At 41.6% G+C, this 20316-nt stretch overlaps 1 protein-coding gene across 1 annotated transcript in view; it reads left to right on the top strand.

Annotated features, from left to right (window-relative positions):
• Nucleotides 1–19981, top strand: part of LOC126278848 (probable cytochrome P450 6a13) — a 53815-nt gene extending 33834 nt beyond the window's left edge. Inside the window, exons 8-9 of the mRNA XM_049979123.1 lie at nt 2893–3138; nt 15484–19981. Coding sequence (XP_049835080.1) covers nt 2893–3138; nt 15484–15656 — 419 coding nt within the window. The 3' untranslated portion in view covers nt 15657–19981. The remainder of the gene's footprint in view (nt 1–2892; nt 3139–15483) is intronic.
• Nucleotides 19982–20316: the final 335 nt, after the last annotated feature.

Here is a 20316-nt window from a genome sequence, read left to right as displayed (position 1 = left end):
GAAAAGTGCACATCGACACCTCCACGCCATTTCCATGGCGAATAACGGCGTCACTCAAGCAGTATTTTCACTGATACTACCATGTAGCAGAAATCTGCAATACCTGGCATGCATTTCTACATGTCGACAGGCATGCCAGTACGTGTGTAACATCCAGTAGCTGTCGCAGCTCTGAAATGGTATTTTTCTGGATAGCGCATATCGATACGACAACGCCGTCTTCATGGAAACCATTGGTGTTGCTTAACCACTCTCCTTGCTGGCATACAATATACAAGTTTGAGACAAATCCGCACGGATGGTTATTGGTGTTCTCACAACCGGTTATGATTGGTTATCTCTTCGATATATACATTTTTATTACGTACTGACGAAATGCTGTTTGTAGCAATTACTTTATACAGGGTGGTCCATTGATAGTGACCGGGCCAAATATCTCACGAAATAAATATCAAACGAAATAACTACAAAGAACGAAACTCGTCTAGCTTGAAGGGGGAAACCAGATGGCGCTGCCATAGATCAAACGGATAACAACTGCGTTTTTTAAAAATAGGAACCCACATTTTTTATTACATATTCGTGTAGTACGTAAAGAAATTTGAATGTTTTAGTTGGTCCACTTTTTTCGCTTTGTGATAGATGGCGCTGTAATAGTCACAAACGTGTAAGTACGTGGTATCACGTAACATTCCGCCAGTGCGGACGGTATTTACTTCGTGATACATTACCCGTGTTAAAATGGACCGTTTACCAATTGCAGCAAAGGTCGATATTGTGTTGATGTATGGCTGTTGTGATCAAAATAACCATCGGGCGTTTGCTATATATGCTGCTCGGCATTCTGGATGACATCATCCAAGTGTCCAGACCGTTCGCCGGATAGTTAGGTTATTTAAGGAAACAGGAAGTGTTCAGTCATATGTGAAACGTCAGCCACGACCTGCAACAAATGATGATGCCAAAGTAGGTGTTTTAGATGCTGTCGCTGCTAAACCACACATCAGTAGCAGACAAACTGCCCGAGAATCGGGAAAATCCAAAACGTCGGCGTTTAGAATGCTACATCAACACCGATTGCACCTGTACCATATTTCTATGCGCCAGAAATTGCATGGCGACGACTTTGAACTTCATGTACAGTTCTGCCACTAGGCACAAGAGAAATTACCGGACGATGACAGATTTTTTGTACGCGTTCTATTTAGCGATGAAGCGTCATTTCCCAACAGCGGTAACGTAAACCGCAATAATATGCACTATTGGGCAACGGAAAATCGATTATGGCTGCGACAAGTGGAACATCAGCGACCTTGGCGGGTTAATGTATGGTGGGGCATTATGGGAGGAAGGATAATTGGCCCCCATTTTATTAATGGCATTCTAAATGGTGCAATGTATGCTGATTTCCTACGTAATGTTGTACCGATGTTACTACAAGATGTTTAAGTGCATGACAGAATGGTGATGTACTTCCAACATGATGGATGTCCGGCACCCAGTTCGTGTGCGGTTGAAGCAGTATTGAATAGCTTACTTCATGACAGGTGGATTGGTCGTCGCACTGACAACGTCTGACAACATGCGTCAGCGCGTTGTCAATGCATGTGCAAACATTACGGGAGGGAAACTACTCGCTGTTGAGCAAATACATTGAGGTTGACGGACATCATTTTGAGCATTTATTGCACTAACGCGGTATTTACAGGTAATCACGCTGTAACAGCATGCGTTCTGAGAAATGACAAGTTTACAAAGGTACATGGATCACATTGGAAAAAACCGAAATAAAATGTTCAAACGTACCTACGTTCTGTATTTTAATTTAAAAAAACCTACGTGTTACCAACTGTTCGTCTAAAATTGTGAGCCAAATGTTTGTGACTATTACAGCGCCATCTATCTATCACAAAGTGAAAAAAGTGGTCCAACTACAACATTCATATTTCTTTACGTACTACACGAATATGTAATAAAAATGGGGTTCCTATAAAATAAAACCGCAGTGGATATTTGTTTGACCTATGGCAGCGCCATCTAGAGGTCCAACTATAGCGCCATCTGGTTTCCCCCTTCAAGCTAGACAAGTTTCGATCTTTGTAGTTTTTTTGTTTGACGCTTATTTCGTGAGATATTTTGCCCGGTCACGATGAATGGACCACCTTGTATAATGTAATGCACGTATTTCTTCATTTGTTAATCGCTTTCGCGTAACTGTTCTGTAAATATCTTATTGTAATAACTGTTTTACATCCTCTGTACCGGATTGGTTGTCGTTGTCTAATTTGGTATGCAGTGGGCGGAGGATCACGTATTTAGCCAACAACTGCGTTGCTCTCCTTGCCAGTTGGCGTTCTTGGAGTTAACAACACCCGCTCCATTCACCACCGCCACGTGCCATCATGGGCATAATTTCTTCTTTTCATATTCGTTGTATATCATGTATTATCAGAGATCCCTCTAAATCGATTCTATGTTCATATTTCAGTATGAGGACCACTCAGAAAGCAGGGCAAACTGAGTTTATTCCTATCAGTGGTCTACGTAACCAATGGCTTTGCTGCAGTGAGACAAACTGAGGAGCTACTTGATGGAGAATTAGCGGCTCCGGTTTAGTAAAATGACATGCAGCTGGGAGAGTGGTGTACAGATGACATGCCCCTCCATATCCCCATGAAGTGGGCTGAGGATGACCCGGAGGCCGGTCGGTACCATTGGACCTGCTCAGACAGAATTTCGTTTCGGTGTCCTACCTAAGTGATTATAAGAGTTTCCAGACCTCCACTAATTTTTGGAAGGCAACCCTCTTTTTTGGAGATAATTTTGCTGGCCTGTGGGGTGATGTGAGAAAAGTACTTTGCGGCGCTCAGCAGCAGACTGTTCGTGCCGCAGAGAGCCTGCGCAAGCACCCTCCGGTGCCCGCGCTGACGCGGGTGAGCGCCGCCGGCGCCACGTTGGGCGGCCGGCCGCTGCAGGCGGACACCCCCGTCGTGGTGCCCATCCTGGCGCTGCACCGCGACCCCGGACTCTACCCGGACCCCGAGCTCTTCGACCCGCGCCGCTTCGCCGAACCCGCCGTCGCCGCCCGCCACAGGTTCGCCTACCTGCCGTTCGGCGAGGGACCGCGCGTCTGTCTGGGTAAGACCGGTCGCCGCTGCAGCCGCTACCTGCGGGCTGCTGAACCGTGAATTTATCTTCAAAATCTTTTCTTAAAGAATTTACTTTTCTTACTAACGATTCATCAAGAACATTAACACATTTAATCACACTGTGTGAGCATGGGAGTAGTTGCCAGTGGGTAACTGATGAAAACAAACTTGTTTCAACAAATGGAAATTTTATTCCTAAAAAGGTTTGTTTTTTTTAAAAAAAACATTTATAATTTATAATCAGATAGCACCCTCTAAATATCAAGTTACAATTTATTCAGAGGCAGAAATAACTTCTTTACAAAACGTGCTGCCTTTCTTTGAACTTTTTCGATGTACTCCGTCGCCGAAAGGAGTGGCCGAGAGGTTCTAGGTGCTACAGTCTCGAACCGCGCGACAGCTACGGTCGCAGGCTCGAATCCTGCCTCGGGCATGGATGTGTGTGATGTCCTTAGGTTAGTTAGGTTTAATTAGTTCTAAGTTGTAGGCGACTGATGACCTCAGAAGTTAAGTCGCATAGTGCTCAGAGCCATTTGAACCATTTGACTACACTGGTGCAAATCTGCAACACACCAGATTACTTTAAACTAAAAATTTTAACAACTCACACAAACACGGAAGCTATGCACCCTGTAGGAGGGATGGAAATGGTACAAAAACACTCACATTTAAAAAAAAAATTACTTGCCACCAAAAGTGCAACTTGTTTTTAAAAGAAAACTCTTACGCTGGAAGGGTGGCAACTTCATATACTGAAATGACCATTTAAATAAAAACCCACGAAATGCAGTCTCACATAAAATATACAAACATGCTCTGCATTACACATATACCGCCTCTCAAGATGATAGGCAAGATAAAAACATATTTCAGGCATTCGGTCATTACACTTCAAGGAATAAATTCATTAACACTGCATCCGACAAACATGACAGAGGCAGCTATTAACGTACGGTAGACCGAAGACAGACGGACATTAACTGCCTAACAAATGCGGACGGGAGACAGACGAGCAAGCTGGGGACGAGAGACTGACCAAGAAAACAAGTAGAATTTAACAAGTAAATGAAACAACATATCACGAATCACTTAGCTTCTAATAAACTGCGATATCTGGCGAAGACCTGGCACAGCGCCCACGAAAAGCTCTCCCGAACAGTACGCTGTCAGCCGCTTCGACGGACGCAGGAAGGCGCGCCGATCTCCCGTCGCACGGCGTCGCAGCTCACCCCGGCCAGACCGATGTAGCGGGTTGACTTCTGTTGCTCCCGTGTTGACGCGAAGCCACTACTCCTCGCTATACGGCGCTGGCCACCGGACTGACGTGGCGACTTCACATGCGCCGACGCTCAAGACGGACAAGTCTTCTTGTGTCCCAGTGCGCGACCGACCAAACGAACGATCCAACCTCCAATGACCATTACCTGAACAAACTCGAGCAGACCGGCGGCCTAACACATAGTAGCACTCCGGGCGACAGACAGACACTGACTGCCCCACACTGACCCGGCTGACCAACTGACTACAGGCGAGCTCATAGCGCCCCTTAAATGCACGAGAACAGGCAACCTTTCCCCTTACCCACCAGAGGGAGACACCAAAGCTGCGATTGCCAAAGCGGCGCCACCGCCAGAAACGGAGGGCGACTGCTTCACACTACGCGCTGCGGCGCGCTCTTCAAAACAGCAATTTTTACCACGGCTCATTTGCCTCTTCCGCGTATTATACTACTTTTCCACAAAATCAAGAAAAAACGCAGAAATAACAATAACATACAGTTTGTACTGCTTGCGATAATATTCAGCCAATACAGCGTGTTCAAGAAGAATAACCTTGTACTGGACGGTAATAATTACAAAATCTGAGACGTGCCGGCAAGTAAATATGTGTTGTTTCGGGCGTGATCGAGAGTTTCAGCAAATTGCCGTTAGATGACAGTCAATGTGTCATCTCAGCATACAGTCAGTCAGAAGTAAGATGGCGTCTGTTCAACACAAGGCGTTTTGTCTGCTGCAGTTTGCAAAGGGTGAGTCAGTGATTTCGGTACAGCGTGCTTTTCATCGGATTTTGACACTGATCCGCCTGAACCCAAAAAACATTCGTCATTGGTATCGCCAATTTGAAGAGACAGGATGTTCGTGCAAAAGTAAGGTCCAGGTCGGCCTCACACTTCTGATGACATGGTGGAAAGGATTTGGCAAAAAGAATGGGCTTTTCCACTACCTCAGGAGGAATCCAGTGACTTAATTTTCCAACAGGCTGGAGCTCCACCACACTAGCACAACAACGTACATCAGCTTCTCAATGAAACTGTGCCTCAATGCTGGACAGGGTGCACGTGACCCCGAGACACTGCCCTGCATTCTTGGCCTCCAAGATCGCCAGACATTATTCCATGCGATTGTTTCTTTGCACGTACCATAACTTCAGTAAATGTAGATACAATGTGTAAAATTTTTCGTCTAGACGTTGTTCGTGCTGCTGCTGGTGGACACATAGACCATTTACACTGAAGAGCCAAAGAAACTAGTACACCTCCCTAATATCGTGTAGAGCGAGCATGCAGAAGTGCCACAACAGGATGTGACATGGACTTGATTAATGTGTGAAGTAGTGCTGGAGGAAACCGACACCATGAATGCTCCAGGGCTGTCCATAAATCCATAAGAGTACAAGGGTGGGGGGGGGGGGGGAGATCTTTTCTGAATATCTGAATACCACGTTACAAGGCATCCCAGGTATGCTTAACAATGTTTGTGTCTGGGGATTGTGGTGGCCAGCGGAAGTGTTGAAACACGGAAGAGTGTTTCTGGAGTCTAGGATTTCTAGACGTGTGGGGTGTTGCATTGTCCTGCTGGAATTGCCCAAGTCCGCCGGAATGCACAGTGGCCATGATTGGATGCAGGTGATCAGACAGGATGCTTACGTACGTGTCACCTGTCATAGTCGTATCTAGACTAATGAGGGGTCCCATATCACTCCAACTGCACACGCCCCACACCATTACAGAGCTTACACCTTCTTTAACAGTCCCCTGCTGACATGCGGGGTCCATGGATTCATGAGGTTGTTTCCATACCCATACACGTCGATCCACTCGATACAATTTGAAACGAGACTTGTCCGACCAGGTAACATGTTTCCAGCCAAAACAGTCCAATGTCGGTATTGACGGCCCCATGCTAGGCGTAAGACGTTGTGTCGTGCAGCCATCAAGGGTACACGAGTGGCCCTTCGGCTCCGAAAGCTGGTATCGATGATGTTTCGTCGAATGCTTCGCAAGCTGACAGTTGTCGATGGCTCAGCATTGAAATCTGGAGCAATTACGGGAGGATTGCACTTTTGTCACGTTGAATGACTCTTCAGTCGTCTTTGGTCCCGCTCTTGCAAGATATTTTTCCGGCCGCAGCGATGACGGAGAGTTAATGTTTTACTGGATTCCTGATATTCACGGTTCACTCGTGAAATGGTCGTGCGGGAAAATATCCACTTCAACGCTACCTCGGGGATGCTGTGTTCCATCGTTTCTGCGCCGACTGTAACACCAAGTTGAAACTCACTTAAATCTTGATAACCTGCCATTGTAGCAGCAGTAACCGATCTAACAACTGCGCCATGCAGTTGTTAGTTTATATAGGGGTTGCCGACAGCAGCGCCGTATTCTGCCTGGTTACGTACATACCTTTGTATTTGTAAACACTTGACTATACCGCTTTCGTTGGCGGTTCAGTATACAATAGCATAACTAAAACAAAGATTTTGTTAGTATTTTACAATGCATCCCATGTTTGTAGTATGTTTCTATAAATAAATATGGAGTTTTGAAATCAGGCCAGCCGTTTTGGAGCACCCTGTATATAGAAAACACGAAAAAAATACACCTGACAAAAATATATTACCTCATCGTATATCACGCTAATGTTATGTTAACAACGCTCGCAGCCTATTTTTTCTTTTTTATGACTTGTTTGATATGAATTGCAACAAATTTCTCTCATTCTTCACACTTATGAATTAATGGAATATTGGAGTTAAGTATGAGAAACGAAAACGCCTACAGTTCATGGCACTCGAAGTATTGTACTGTACAAACTAAAGACATTAAGTGAATGTGATGCAATTGTGTTATGCACTCCATGCACTAGCTTTTATTGCTTGGTGTAGAAAAAGAGGCTGTTTCTGTCATCATAAAAGGACTGTATATGGAAGAATAATTCTAGCGGCTATCATTTCGAACAGTGGATGCGGAATTACTTAGAAGACTTATAGAGTTTTTGTGTGAAATGACATAATAATACATTGGAATATTGTGGAGCTAATAATAAAAGCCAGATACACGAGGTGGCTAGAATGCTTTCGCTCTTTATTTTATTAATCTTCTGTTAGACATTGCAGTACATCAGGGCGGTGAGTGAGGAGCTTGGATGCCGTGGTTGAGCCTGCAGCACACGGCCTATGCAAGATTCTAAGCCTCCACAATGAGGTACAACTTCTTATACCTGGCCTGCGGTGATCGCCGACTGATTTACTAGCTTTCTGTTGCCTGACTTGTGTGATAAATTTGTTAGCTATTGTTTTAATAAATTTTTTGTGGACTTTCCCGAGGAAAATTGCCAGTAAAATTTGGGAGATAGTATACTGCGTCAACCTTTTCACTTCAGAGCAGCACTTACACTCTAGGTACTCAGTTATTTTCTGAATGTATTGCCATCTCTGGCTTCCTCTACGGTTGTTACCCTCTAAGCTTCTTCTAGTACCATGGAAATTATTCCCTGATGTCTTCTAGCCTTCATAAAGACGTGAATTCGATTAAGAAAGGAGAGTTCATAAGTTTCAGTTGAAAGGCTAAAATGAAATAAATATCGAAAAAGAACGATAGAAGCCATAGAGCTACCACGTTTTGGGCTTTTTCATTGCTACATTTCACCTGCTGTTGCAAATAGTGCCAGGTAATTTAATGAACCAGTCAAGCCTGACAGCTGAGTTCACTAACTTCAATTAAAAATTGACGGTGCTTAGGTTGGCATTTAACCTAGTTCAGTGCAAACCTCTGGTGTATCGACTTCAATGAAAGTTAAATGAGGGTGTTGACCATGGTTAAATTGGACCCTGACTCATACCCAATTTTCGCTAGCATGTTTTTATAGGCATATGGTATTAAGATGGCAACACGTAACAGTGCATTGAGACAGACTCAAGGCATTGCGTACTGTACCCTGTACATAAGATGGACCCAAAATGTTTATTAATTTATGAATCAACCTTCCTGGAGTAGAATTAAATTGAGCCTCCACAGATGCCCACATTGACTACATTCTCTAATAGAGGAACCACATGTCAATCAGATTTTCGTATTTTTTTTTTAAATTTATGGTACATGAAGCATAAAACTCAAATACGAGTATATCTCTCCCAAAGCACTTCGATGCAACTCCCAAAAGTGCCCTAGAAAATCAGCTCCTAAGTTTTGCGACCATGTTTAAGACGCTAAAATAAGGTAGCCGGTTTTATCAGCAAGTTGTGGGAATCTGTGGTAGTGTGCTTGCTTACTTGTTGCATGAGGAAGGGGGGGGGGGGCGTCCGATTCCAGTTGGTTTCAGGTTTTTAAACAAAGCATTAACAAACCACTTCCTTGAAGCCTAAAATACAAAAGGATAGAAAAATTTAATTTTTAGTTCTTTAATTATGCAATCTTGGTTAATAAAATTTTGTAAAAGATCACTAATTAACCATTTTTGTTTGAACTGAAAACTGAATTTTTGTATACATTATATAGTGAAATGAAATGTGGTGTGACGAGGACCTCCCGTCGGGTAGACCGTTCGCCTGGCGCAAGTCTTCCGATTTGACGCCACTACGGCGACTTGCGCGTCGATGGGGATGAAATGATGCTGAGTGAAGAAAATCTCCGACCCAGCCGGGAATCGAACCCGGGCCCTTTGGATTGACAGTCTGTCGCGCTGACCACTCAGCCACCGGGGCGGACAGTATATAGTTAGAATAAGTAGACGTCCATTTTGGAATAAAAATGACAATGAAATGTGTTAATTAGCATGTATTTGATGACTTGTATTTAATTATGAAGTAATTCGAACCAAACGGAAAAAAACGAAGAATCTAATGACCAAAACGAGACACTATATCTCTTGTGCTGTACTGCATCTACCAGTTTTTTTTTATTTTCAAGAACTGATGCATTCGCACCGACCAGTTCGAGAAGTATACTCATCTTCTACTTCGAAAAATTTGGTACTTGTCATTTATTATCCATTTCACGAACGGGACTATTAGCGAGGTATAAGAACACTTCTCCTTCTTGATGAAAGAGAAAGCATGTGACAATGACGACACTTTCACCTGCAATTGTCTAGAAAACTTATGTATGTAAGTGGCAGCATACAAATTCAAATTTCTATTAAAATCTTTGCTTCTATAGGGCGTCTTCCATTGCAGTATGCAGCGTTAAATGTGGTCAAATGTACGGTTGGCTGACGACGGTTAGTTGACTTGCAATTAATGTTAGTCCACTGCAAAAAAAAAAGAAAAAAAAAACTCTGAGCACTATGGGACTTAACTGCTGAGGTCATCAGTCCCCTGGAACTTAGAACTACTTAAGCCTAACTAACCTAAGGACATCACACATATCCATGCTCGAGGCAGGATTCGAACCTGCGACCGTAGCGGTCGCTCGGTTCTAGACTGTAGCGTCTAGAAGCGCTTGGCCACCACGGCCGGCTTAGTGCACTGCAGAGACATTTTAAACATATTTTACTTTTAACTTTGATCATAGGACCTTGGATATCTTGCCTTTTTACCGACGTTGGTGCTCAGCCACGAGTGTTCGTTGAATCAGGAATGTGCGCTTGCAGCCCTATAAACACGGGTGTTGTCATCTTGGAAGATGGGAGTGTGCACAAAATACTCATCATGAAGATACATAAGAAACGTCAACACTTGGTAAACAAGAATGCCGAAACAAACATCCTTTTTCACCCTAACAGTAAACGAAATAAATGATCATCACATAGCTATAACACGACATGAAAAGGCGGTAGAAACTTGTTTTCTTTGCTGATAAATTATATGAAATCCCTGTGTAACAGAAAAGAACTACAGTAAAAGAAATAACTGTTGTAACTCTTTATAAACAATAGAATAATGACAACCTCAAGTAACGTGACTCACAGCGATCTTCAGTCTGAAATGGGCGATAAACAGAAAACAATGTAGTACACGCTTTGTCGTTTTCAGACGACAAGCTGTAGAATGAATGGTAGAGATAAAACTACCAGCATACACAACTAATAACGTCATATGAATTATGCGATCAAATATATAACCATACTGTTTTCTATTTAGTATCATAGACCTAAATCTTTCAGCGCAGTGTAAGCGTGCAACATATTATGTCTCAGTTCTGTGATATGTTTCTTTAACTTTAAATATAAAGTAACGAAAAATATTGGTCGCCTAATTATCACTTCTTTGTAAGTAGCTGTTTGTCGAAAAGCTCATATAACCTACGCAAGAGATTTACATGTCATAAAAAAATTTCAGAAAGAAAATAAACGTAAATAAATTCCTATGAAGATAGCATGTAAAGTATTGGAACATGTCTAGACTATAACAGATAAAAAAAGAAAGAAATGCCGTCTTGCAAAGTTGGAATTTCGCTCCAATTGAATACAGACGTTTAGCAGATCTCTTGTACTGTTTACCTTCTTCTTCTTCCGGCTTTACAGCCCGTGATGGGTCTTGGCCTGCTCTAGTACGTCATTCTATTAATCCCTGTCCAGTGCCCTGGGTTTCACTCTCTGACAATGAATAATTTTTAAATCTTCTTCCATGTCATCCAAGTATGTAAGCCTTGGTTTTCCCTGCTTCTTCGTGCGACTGGGTTTTGCAACTGTGCTATTTTTATTGGGTTCTCATGTTCCATGCGAAAAACGTGATCGACCCACTTCAGGCGGTTTATGTTAATAAACTTCGTTACTTCAAACTCTTTATATAATCTGAACAGTTCGACGTTATATCTTCTACTGCATGCTCCATCTTTATTAGTCGCTCCATATACTTTGCGTAACACCTTTCGTTCAAAACATTATGTTAGCTCTTCACACTGTTGTGTCAGTGTCCGTGTTTTTGACCCATATGTTAACACTGGACGTATTAAAGTTTTATGCAGCTGACAATTTGTTTTTCTGAGCAGATTTATGTACTTAAGTTGTGGGTTCAGCCCATAACAGCATTTATTAACTAGGTGGATGGCCACTTATTTCATACTAACAACATTCTGTGATGTTACCACAGTTTCCAGAGAGACAAATTCACTAACAGATTGGATTTACGCTTGGTCAATTTGTGACACTGTATTCAGTCTTGGTCGTATTATTCGCATGTATTTGGTTTTATTGATATTCAGCTTCTTCTGTTGCCACCAGAGCCCTATGTGTTTCTTTAGCAGCTCTTGCAACAATATTCACATCATCTGCATAGGTCAAAAATTGCACCATCCTATCGTATATTGTGCCCGTTATGTTGATTTGAGCTGTCTTTATTACCTAGGCTAGTGATACGATAAAAGGCATGCATGAGAGTGCATCCCCTTACCTCAGATCACAGTTAGTTTCCAAACTTGATGTTAAGTTTCCATGGATCCGCACTTTAGGTACTACTTTCTTTATAGTAACACTTAAGAAGCGTATTGGATGTTATGGTATGACTAACTCGTTTACGGCTTCAATAACGTCCTATCTTTTTGTGGTGTTCCACGCTGCCTTAAAATCAACAAATAGATGATGTGTTTCTATATTGTATTCCTTTGTTTTATTTCGATATCTTCCTCAGGGTGAATATTTGGTCAATAGTAGATTTGCCTGATCTAACGCAATATCACCCAACTGCGTTTTCAGCAAAAGTTTTTAGACGGGTGCAAAGCAGGGAGAAGAATATTTTACATGCATTGTTCAATAATGTAACTCTTCTGTAGTTTGTACGTTTCAGGATGCCCCTTTCTTATGTATAGCACATATTACGCCAGTATTCCAATCATGTGGGATGACTTTTTGCTTCTATATAATCGAGCTGAGGGCGCACATGGATCTAACTAGATGTTCTCCACCACACTTAATAAGCTCAGCTGGCAGTGTGTCATTGCCGGGAGACATATTGTTGGCTAGTTTCTTTAGAGCTAACCGAATCTCTTGCATCGAGGGCATTCCATTTTCCTCTTCTTCCACTTTTTGGTTTTCATTTAGTTTCCTTGCTTCAGCATTTTCTTGTATAATAACTCTTGAAATATTCCTTCCTGTGATGCTATTAGTTTACCGTTCTCTCCTCTACATTGTTCTGTTTTGAGTGAAATTCCTTTCTAAGATTATTGGCCAGTCTGTAGAATTTCCTGCTTTCATTAGCGTTTTTCAGTGATTCAGTGTCCTATAACTGTCTTCCAATAAAGCTTTTTTTCTTTGTTTTCAGAATTCGCTTTTCTGCACACCTTTTTCTCTATAGTCATTCACCATCATTCTTGTTCTTCTGGCCTGCATCTTTTTATATGCTTCATTCTATGTTCTTTTGCCTCGTCACACTCTTATTCACCATACCATTCATTTGTTATGGTCTCTTGTTCCATACCAATCAATTCCTCTGCAGCAGCCTGTATTTCATTTCTGATTTTATTCCGTTGCTTATTTATGTTATGAGAATAGTTCTGTATGATTCCTGTGAATCTATTTTCCCAATTAATAGCTAAGTGATCAGCTTTCCCTGTGTTCTTAAGTTCTAAGATGTTAAAATTATTTTGTCTTTCTGCTTTAACTTTATGTGCATTCGACATCTTCCCTGTAATTTTTTCTGTGAGAAGGTAACGATCAGAATTCATATTAGCACCTCTGAAACTATGGAAGTCTAGTAAATCAGAGCCTTTTCTGATACCCATTAGTATATGATGAATTTGGTTCATAGTATTATTCTTGGTGACACCTAGGTCATTATCTGTATATCCTTATGTTGGAACCACGTAGCAGAAGCTGTCACATTAAGTGAAGCAGCAAAATTTATCGGGCAGAGTCCATTGATATTAATCACTTTATGGAGGCTTTGTTTAGCAGTGGTAGGGGAGAAGACCTGCTCCTGCCCCACCTCAGCATTAATATCTCCTATTATAATTTTATATCATTTTTTGGACACTGTCATTAACCTTGCTCTAGTTTCTCTTCTGCTGTCTTCTCTTCAATATGGGCATGCACATTTAGGAGATTACAGTTAAAGAATTCTCCCTTTCTTCACATATAAAATTTCCTTGGACGTTGCTTTAAATCCTATTCCTAGTTGTTCAGTGGTTTGATTGACTATAAATCCCGCTCCAAATATGTGTTCTCTATTGTGCCCGCTGCAGTACATAGTACACTGTTGTTTTTTGAAGTTACCCTGTCTACTTCATCTTATCTCTTGCAGGGTCATGGTGTCCAGCTTGTATGTGTTAACTATTCCAATCAGGCTTCCAAGGGCTCAAATTCTGTGTCATGTCTGTAAATCCCATGATGAAATTGTTATGTCCCTTGTTGCTGTGCCATGTCTTTGCCTTAGAGTCGCTCCAACTGCGTTTTCTTGAGCTTTCATAATAAGACTCTCCTGGGTAGGGGCTGTCAGTTCATAGCCGAAGCCCTGTTCTTCTTTGATCCTGTTTCCCACTACAGGGTTGCTCACGTTCCTGGCGTTAACGACCTTGGAGGCGAGGGACGGAATTGAGTAGGAAGGCTGAACTTCACTTGCTTGAAGTCGTGTTTTACGCATCACTAACACATTTTAAACACAGCTAATTTTCCAGAACGAGTGTTTATAGGTATTGTATGCCCAAAAAGTTGTTTACGTTCAGTTTGCAATCTGTTTTTGTTGTTGTTATTGTTGTTTTGTGGTCTTCAGTCCTGAGGCTGGTTTGATGCAGCTCTCCATACTACTCTATCCTGTGCAAGCTTCTTCATCTCCCAGTACTTACTGCAACCCACATCCTTCGGAAACTCCTTAGTGTATTCATCTCTTGGTCTCCCTCTACGATTGTTACCCTCCACGCTGCCCTCCAATACTAAATTTGTGATCTCTTCATGCCTCAGAACATGTCCTACCAACCGGTCTCTTCTTCTTGTCAAATTGTGCCACAAATTCCTCTTCTCCCCAATTCTATTCAATACCTCCTCATTAGTTATGTGATCTACCCATATAATCTTCAGCATTCTTCTGTAGCACCACATTGCAAAAGCTTCTATTCTTTGCTTGTCCAAACTATTTATCGTCCACATTTCACTTCCATACATGGCTACACTCCATACAAATACTTTCAGAAACGACTTCCTGACACTTAAATCTATACTCGATGTTAACAAATTTCTCTTCTTCAGAAACGCTTTCCTCGCCTTTGCCAGTCTACATTTTATATCCTCTTTACTTTGACCATCATCAGTTATTTTGCTCCCCAAATAGCAAAACTCCTTTACTACTTTAAGTGTCTCATTTCCTAATCTAATTCCCTCAGCATCACCAGACTTAATTCGACTACATTCCATTATTCTCGTTTTGCTTTTGTTGATGTTCATCTTATATCCTCGTTTGCATTCAACTGCTCTTCCAAGTCCTTTGCTGTCTCTGACAGAATTACAATGTCATCGGCGAACCTCGAAGTTTTTATTTCTTCTCCATGGATTTTAATACCTAGTCCGAATTTTTCTTTTGTTTCCTTTACTGCTTGCTCAATATACAGATTGAATAAGATTTGGGAGAGGCTACAACTCTGTCTCACTCCCTTCCCAACCACTGCTTCCCTTTCATGTCCCTCGACTCTTATAACTGCCATCTGGTTTCTGTACAAATTGTAAATAGTCTTTCGCTCCCTGTATTTTACCCCTGCCATCTTTAGAATTTGAAAGAGAGTATTCCAGTCAACATTGTGAAAAGCTTTCTCTGAGTCTACAAATGTTAGAAACTTAGGTTTGCCTTTCCTTAATCTATCTTCTAAGATAAGTCGTAGGGTCAGTATAAATCAAAAACGTTATATTTCTGGTAGTACAAGTCTTGTGTCCCAGGTTTTTCTGATAACAAACTCGTTTGTAGAGACCGGTTGTATTATGTGGAAAAGGACTATTTTTGTCCCTGTTCAGGTAAAACAATGGACCATTAACATAGAGCAAGGACGCTAATGGACACGTTAAGTTTCTAGGGAACAGCTATAGTATTTCTTCTGTGTGTAGAGGATGTGACGTTCGCATTTAAAGTCCTCTAATAGTCAAGGTAACTTCCTGTGGTCTCCCATTAAGGCACTGTATCTGTATGTGTGTTGCAGGGATGCGGTTCGCGCTCTCGCTGGTGAAAGTTGCGGTGGCGGGTGTGGTCCGCCGGTTCGAGCTGCGGCCATGCCCACACACAGTGCTGCCGGTGGCGCTCAGCCCCCACCACCACACACTCACTGCTGCCCACGGGCTCCGCATCACCATCCTGCCCAGGCACGACACGTGACTACTATTTGCTGTACTGCAGCACAGTGTCGGCACCTTACATCACCTCCTGCTTATGGATGCAGACGATACTGCCCAAAGTGATGGCAGCTTGGTTTGCAGTTGGACTGTGGTGGACATCTAGATCGCTACACAGTTATAACTGCGCCCAGACTGCCTCTCGATACTCTTCATAGCCACAGCAAGTGATTAGATGCCATTGTTCCAGTTCATTGTGGTGACACTCATCAACGCTTTTGTCTGCTGCTGCACATGGACTTGAAAAGTTGTCACAACGTATCTCACCATGTTAACTAGCTCATGCTGCGTTATTCGTGAGTGATCTGCAACACCGCACAAAGTTGTTTATTGGCTTCTTATGCAGTCATAAAAGTATATATACGTTCCTAACCTCGCCTATAGCTTATAGAGATTGTCTAAAGAAGGAAAAAGTTACCATATACAGAGTGCTTGAAAAGAAAAGTGTCACATGCTGTTACAGGAAGTGCTATTGATCAGAACTAGGAAAAAAGTTCCCATAATTATATGCTCATAAACCAACACCTGTTGTGATATGGGCCAGTCTCTCCTCTCACTCCCATCTGTCTGTTACACAGAAGCAGATGCTGTGGCCATCAGCATGTGGCTACTATGCATCCTGTCACATCCTTCAGCACTTATTCGCAATGAATCATGCAATATTTAAAAAACACTGGACTGGATTTCTGACTACAGGCACATTTAAAGGCATCGCAGTATGCTGAACCATTCAACAATATGCGTGTGATACAGGAGCATGTGATCAAGGCATATGACAAAATCATGAGTATTTGAACAAGTGCATGAATTGTTGTAAGTAATTACTGAAGGGTGTGTCAGACAGATGGGAGTGAGACGACATACTGGTCAGTATCTCAACAGGCATTGGTTTCTTGACATATCATTATGGGAACTTTTCTTCTAGTTTTGATCAACACTACATTATGTTGAAATATGTTTCACTTTTTTAATACCCTGTTTACAAGTGGACAAAACGAGTGAAACAAGCTGAAGTTATTATAAAAGCAAGTGTTTACTTTAGACATGACTGATTGTGATTCAAATCAACAGTTGCAGAATAATGTAACTCTATTACTGGTGAATAAGAGTAATCTTGTTTCAGCATCTGATGTTACTGTAAGATATTATTTTGGTCAAAATTTATGTCAGATATGTATGTATGAGTATTACCCAACACATCACTTCTATCTTGGTCCTCAATTCATTGGTACCGTTTCGTGCTGGGTAGTGTTAAGGCTAGGTGACAATGGAAACAGTAATTCCAAGGAAGATGGGAGGCGCTGTATCCGCCACATAGTGGAAAAGGATTTACTGTACCACAGAAGAGGCGGCTAGGCACCGCTGTGTTGAAATGTACGCTTAGAGCTGTGCTCGTCAACTTCCGAGACTTAAGAGACCACAACTACATTGGAGCCATATTTCTGTCAATCCTATTCAATGTCGAACGAAGATCGAATGACGTCAGAAGGAAGAAAAAGACACCCAGACTGAAATGTAACTGCCTACACAGGAAGCAGAAACCCTACACAGCAACGTCTGATGACGTCTAGTATCAGACCGACGAGTTCCGCGACCAGAAATGTTTGTTTCCAGTCAGATCTCGGAGCCCAACAGCACATAATGATGGTAGATACTATTCCAGCTCATACACAGTTACTTATTAACAGTCCTTTATTAATAATACCAATAATTGGGTGAAAATATAGCCGAGTTACTATAGCATGAATTGTTATTTCCTTTAAAGTAAGAGCTGTATAGGCATTTCTCTCTAACAGAAATAAGTTTCTAAATCTTATACTACTCTTAAATATTAAGAGAAGTAACAATTAATTTTCACTGAGTGTAATATCTGATTTCTTCAAAAACAATTATTGTTGTCCTTGTACATATAAGATGAATCACAGTTAATAGTGACACCTGACACTGTGAAAGTATATGACAAGAGAGACGAATGCCTTCCAATAAACACAGGTCTGTAAGAAGTTATTTAGGAGATTTCCCAATGATTTCGCCTGTGTGTAGGTTTGACACATGTGTGGAACACAACTTCTCCTCCAGTCTCTGTGAGTGCCTCGTCCTCCCTTCGTTTGTCCAATTCATCTTACCACCTCTATCTATCTCTTTCTTCCCATTCTCTCTGTTTCCTGATCTCCTTCTCCCCCTCTGTCAATTTCCTCCATCTCCTCTCACTGACCATATACGTCTGCCCATTCCTTTCCATCTCTGCCTTCCTTTCCACATGCCCACTGCCCTTCTGCTAGTACCATCTGCCTACTGACCTTCTACCTGCATCATGCATCTTTTCCTCCTCCTCTCTCTCGCCCTGTCCATTTCCTCCTCCCCTCACTCTGCCCATCCCCTCCTCTGCCCATCTCTACTGGTCTCCAGCTATGCTTAGCACAATAAAGCTGGTCAGCACTACTAACACAACACGCTTGTCATGCAGGCATGGTTACACACCAGGTGCTTGAAAATCGTTTATTTGCTCCTGAGACACAGGCCACCAAGAAGAGCAACTCAATAAAGCAGGCCAACACTACACGCCTGTCATGCAGAGCAGTATACATGTTGGGGCCTGAAAAAGCATTTCATGTCACTTGCAAACCATGTTAATTTGGTAGGCCAATACTCTTCCCACACAACATGCTTGTCTTGCAGGGCAGCCTATACCCCAGTCGCTGGAGAAACAGCTTTTACTCATATCTCCACCCCTATTGGAACCAAAGATTGTAAGCTCATAGCACTGATACTTGTGAGGCCTGCTGTTTCTGTGCCACATTTTGATGAAATTGATCCACAGGTTTGCGAGGAGGTACCGACATATATATATATCATATATATGTATGTACCCTGATTTATACTCTTTATAACAGATTATGACTGTGTGTTTATGAGCTGCCATTAACGTTGGTGTAAGATGTTGTCCTAGTTAGCAGAATTGTATCTGAAACGTAATTTTTCCGATTAAGTAGCTGTTTAACTGGGCTCAAAATTCACGTATTTGCCTGCCTTTCCCTGTGCGACATTGGGGAATGTGGTACATACATGATGGGGCACAGGCATATTTTGTTACTGTTATAAGATGGCATCTAACATGCAACCAGAGTCAGAGACGGATGTATCAAATAAAACTTGTCCTTTGGTCTCCAAGGTCATCTGACCTGAATCTTTTGGATTTTTCTGTATGGGTTTTCTCAAAAGTGAAGTGTACAGAACTCCCACTGATAGAGCTGTGGAACTGGAACAGCGAATTTTACAATGGTGTTAAGAGTTATGAAACGATCTGAGTATGTTTTAAAGATTTTTCTGCTCGCAACAGAGACGAGTGAAGTATTGCTTCCAAATGTGAGGACGACATGTGGAATACATTTTTTAACAGGCACAAATGAACAGTAAATTGTGCCAAGTAGTGTTGTATTCATTGTTAAGGTAGCACTAGAGCGGAAAGTGCAGCCAATTAGATGGGGATTTCAGCGAGAAATTAAATTTATTATAAGTTTGTACTATTAGGACAATATTTCAAAGTGGCAGCTTGTAACAACACATTCTCAATGAACTTGCAAAACGGCTCATTTACTCGAACTTTTTTGCTTCTGCGAAAATTGTCGTATACTTTCACCCATGTCAGCTTTCGCTACTAATTGTTGTTTCCTCTATATAAACTTTTGCACTCTGACTCCTTTGGCGCACCTTTCAGTTTGGCGCCTCAAGCAGCCACTTGTTTTGCTTGGCCCTTAAACCTGCCCTAATCGGTCATATTATTTGTTAATTAATTAGTTAGTTTCATGTTCCATGGATTGTTTGCACGATAAATCATAATGATGTAGAACAAGTCATTTTACATTGAAATTGCAAATTAATTTGTAAATATGGCTACATGCTGAATATTTATAATTTTTTTAGATATACTGATGTGAGTTAGCAATTCCTATCCAAAACCTTTTGTACATTACAATAACACAAATTATTCTACGAAATAGAAGGCGTTGTCGAGAGAAAACTTTTTCAGTTTGTTTTCAATTTTTATTTTGCTGTCTGAAAGACATTCTATATCACTGGGTTAGCTAACAAATATTTTAGTTACAGCATTGTGTACCATTTATGTGCTACAGACAACCTTCAGAAATGTGGTAATGAATGCGTTTTACTTTCTGGTATTGTAATTATATACATTATTGTCCCTTTTGAACTACAGTGGATTATTTACAACAAACTTCATGAGGGAGTAAACGTATTGTGAAGCAGTAGTCAGAATGCCCCACCCCTTAAACAGGTGTCTACAAGATTATCGTGGGTGAGCACTACATATTATTCTTGCAGCACTTCAGTATGAATTATTCCAGAACGTTGTTCTGTACGATGTTACTGAATGAAAATATGCAAAATATCTCAACTTCCTGATTTGTGTCTCCCCAAGATATGTGATGATTTTAAGTACAAACATGGCTGAGCTAAGTTGTTTAAGAAGCTCCGAAATGTGCTCTTTTCAGTTTCAATTCACATTAATACATAAACCTAAGAATTTTCAAGTTTCCTCCTATTTGCTATTTCATCACCATATGTTGATGTAAAAAGCCTAGATGTGCAGAACTGTATGTGTTGTGTCTTTTTAAAATCGAGGG

Source organism: Schistocerca gregaria, chromosome 6 (genome assembly GCF_023897955.1).
Source record: "Schistocerca gregaria isolate iqSchGreg1 chromosome 6, iqSchGreg1.2, whole genome shotgun sequence".
NCBI classification, from domain to species: Eukaryota; Metazoa; Arthropoda; class Insecta; order Orthoptera; family Acrididae; genus Schistocerca; species Schistocerca gregaria.
Note: the sequence above shows the minus strand (reverse complement) of the source record. Positions and strands in the feature narration are given on the sequence as shown.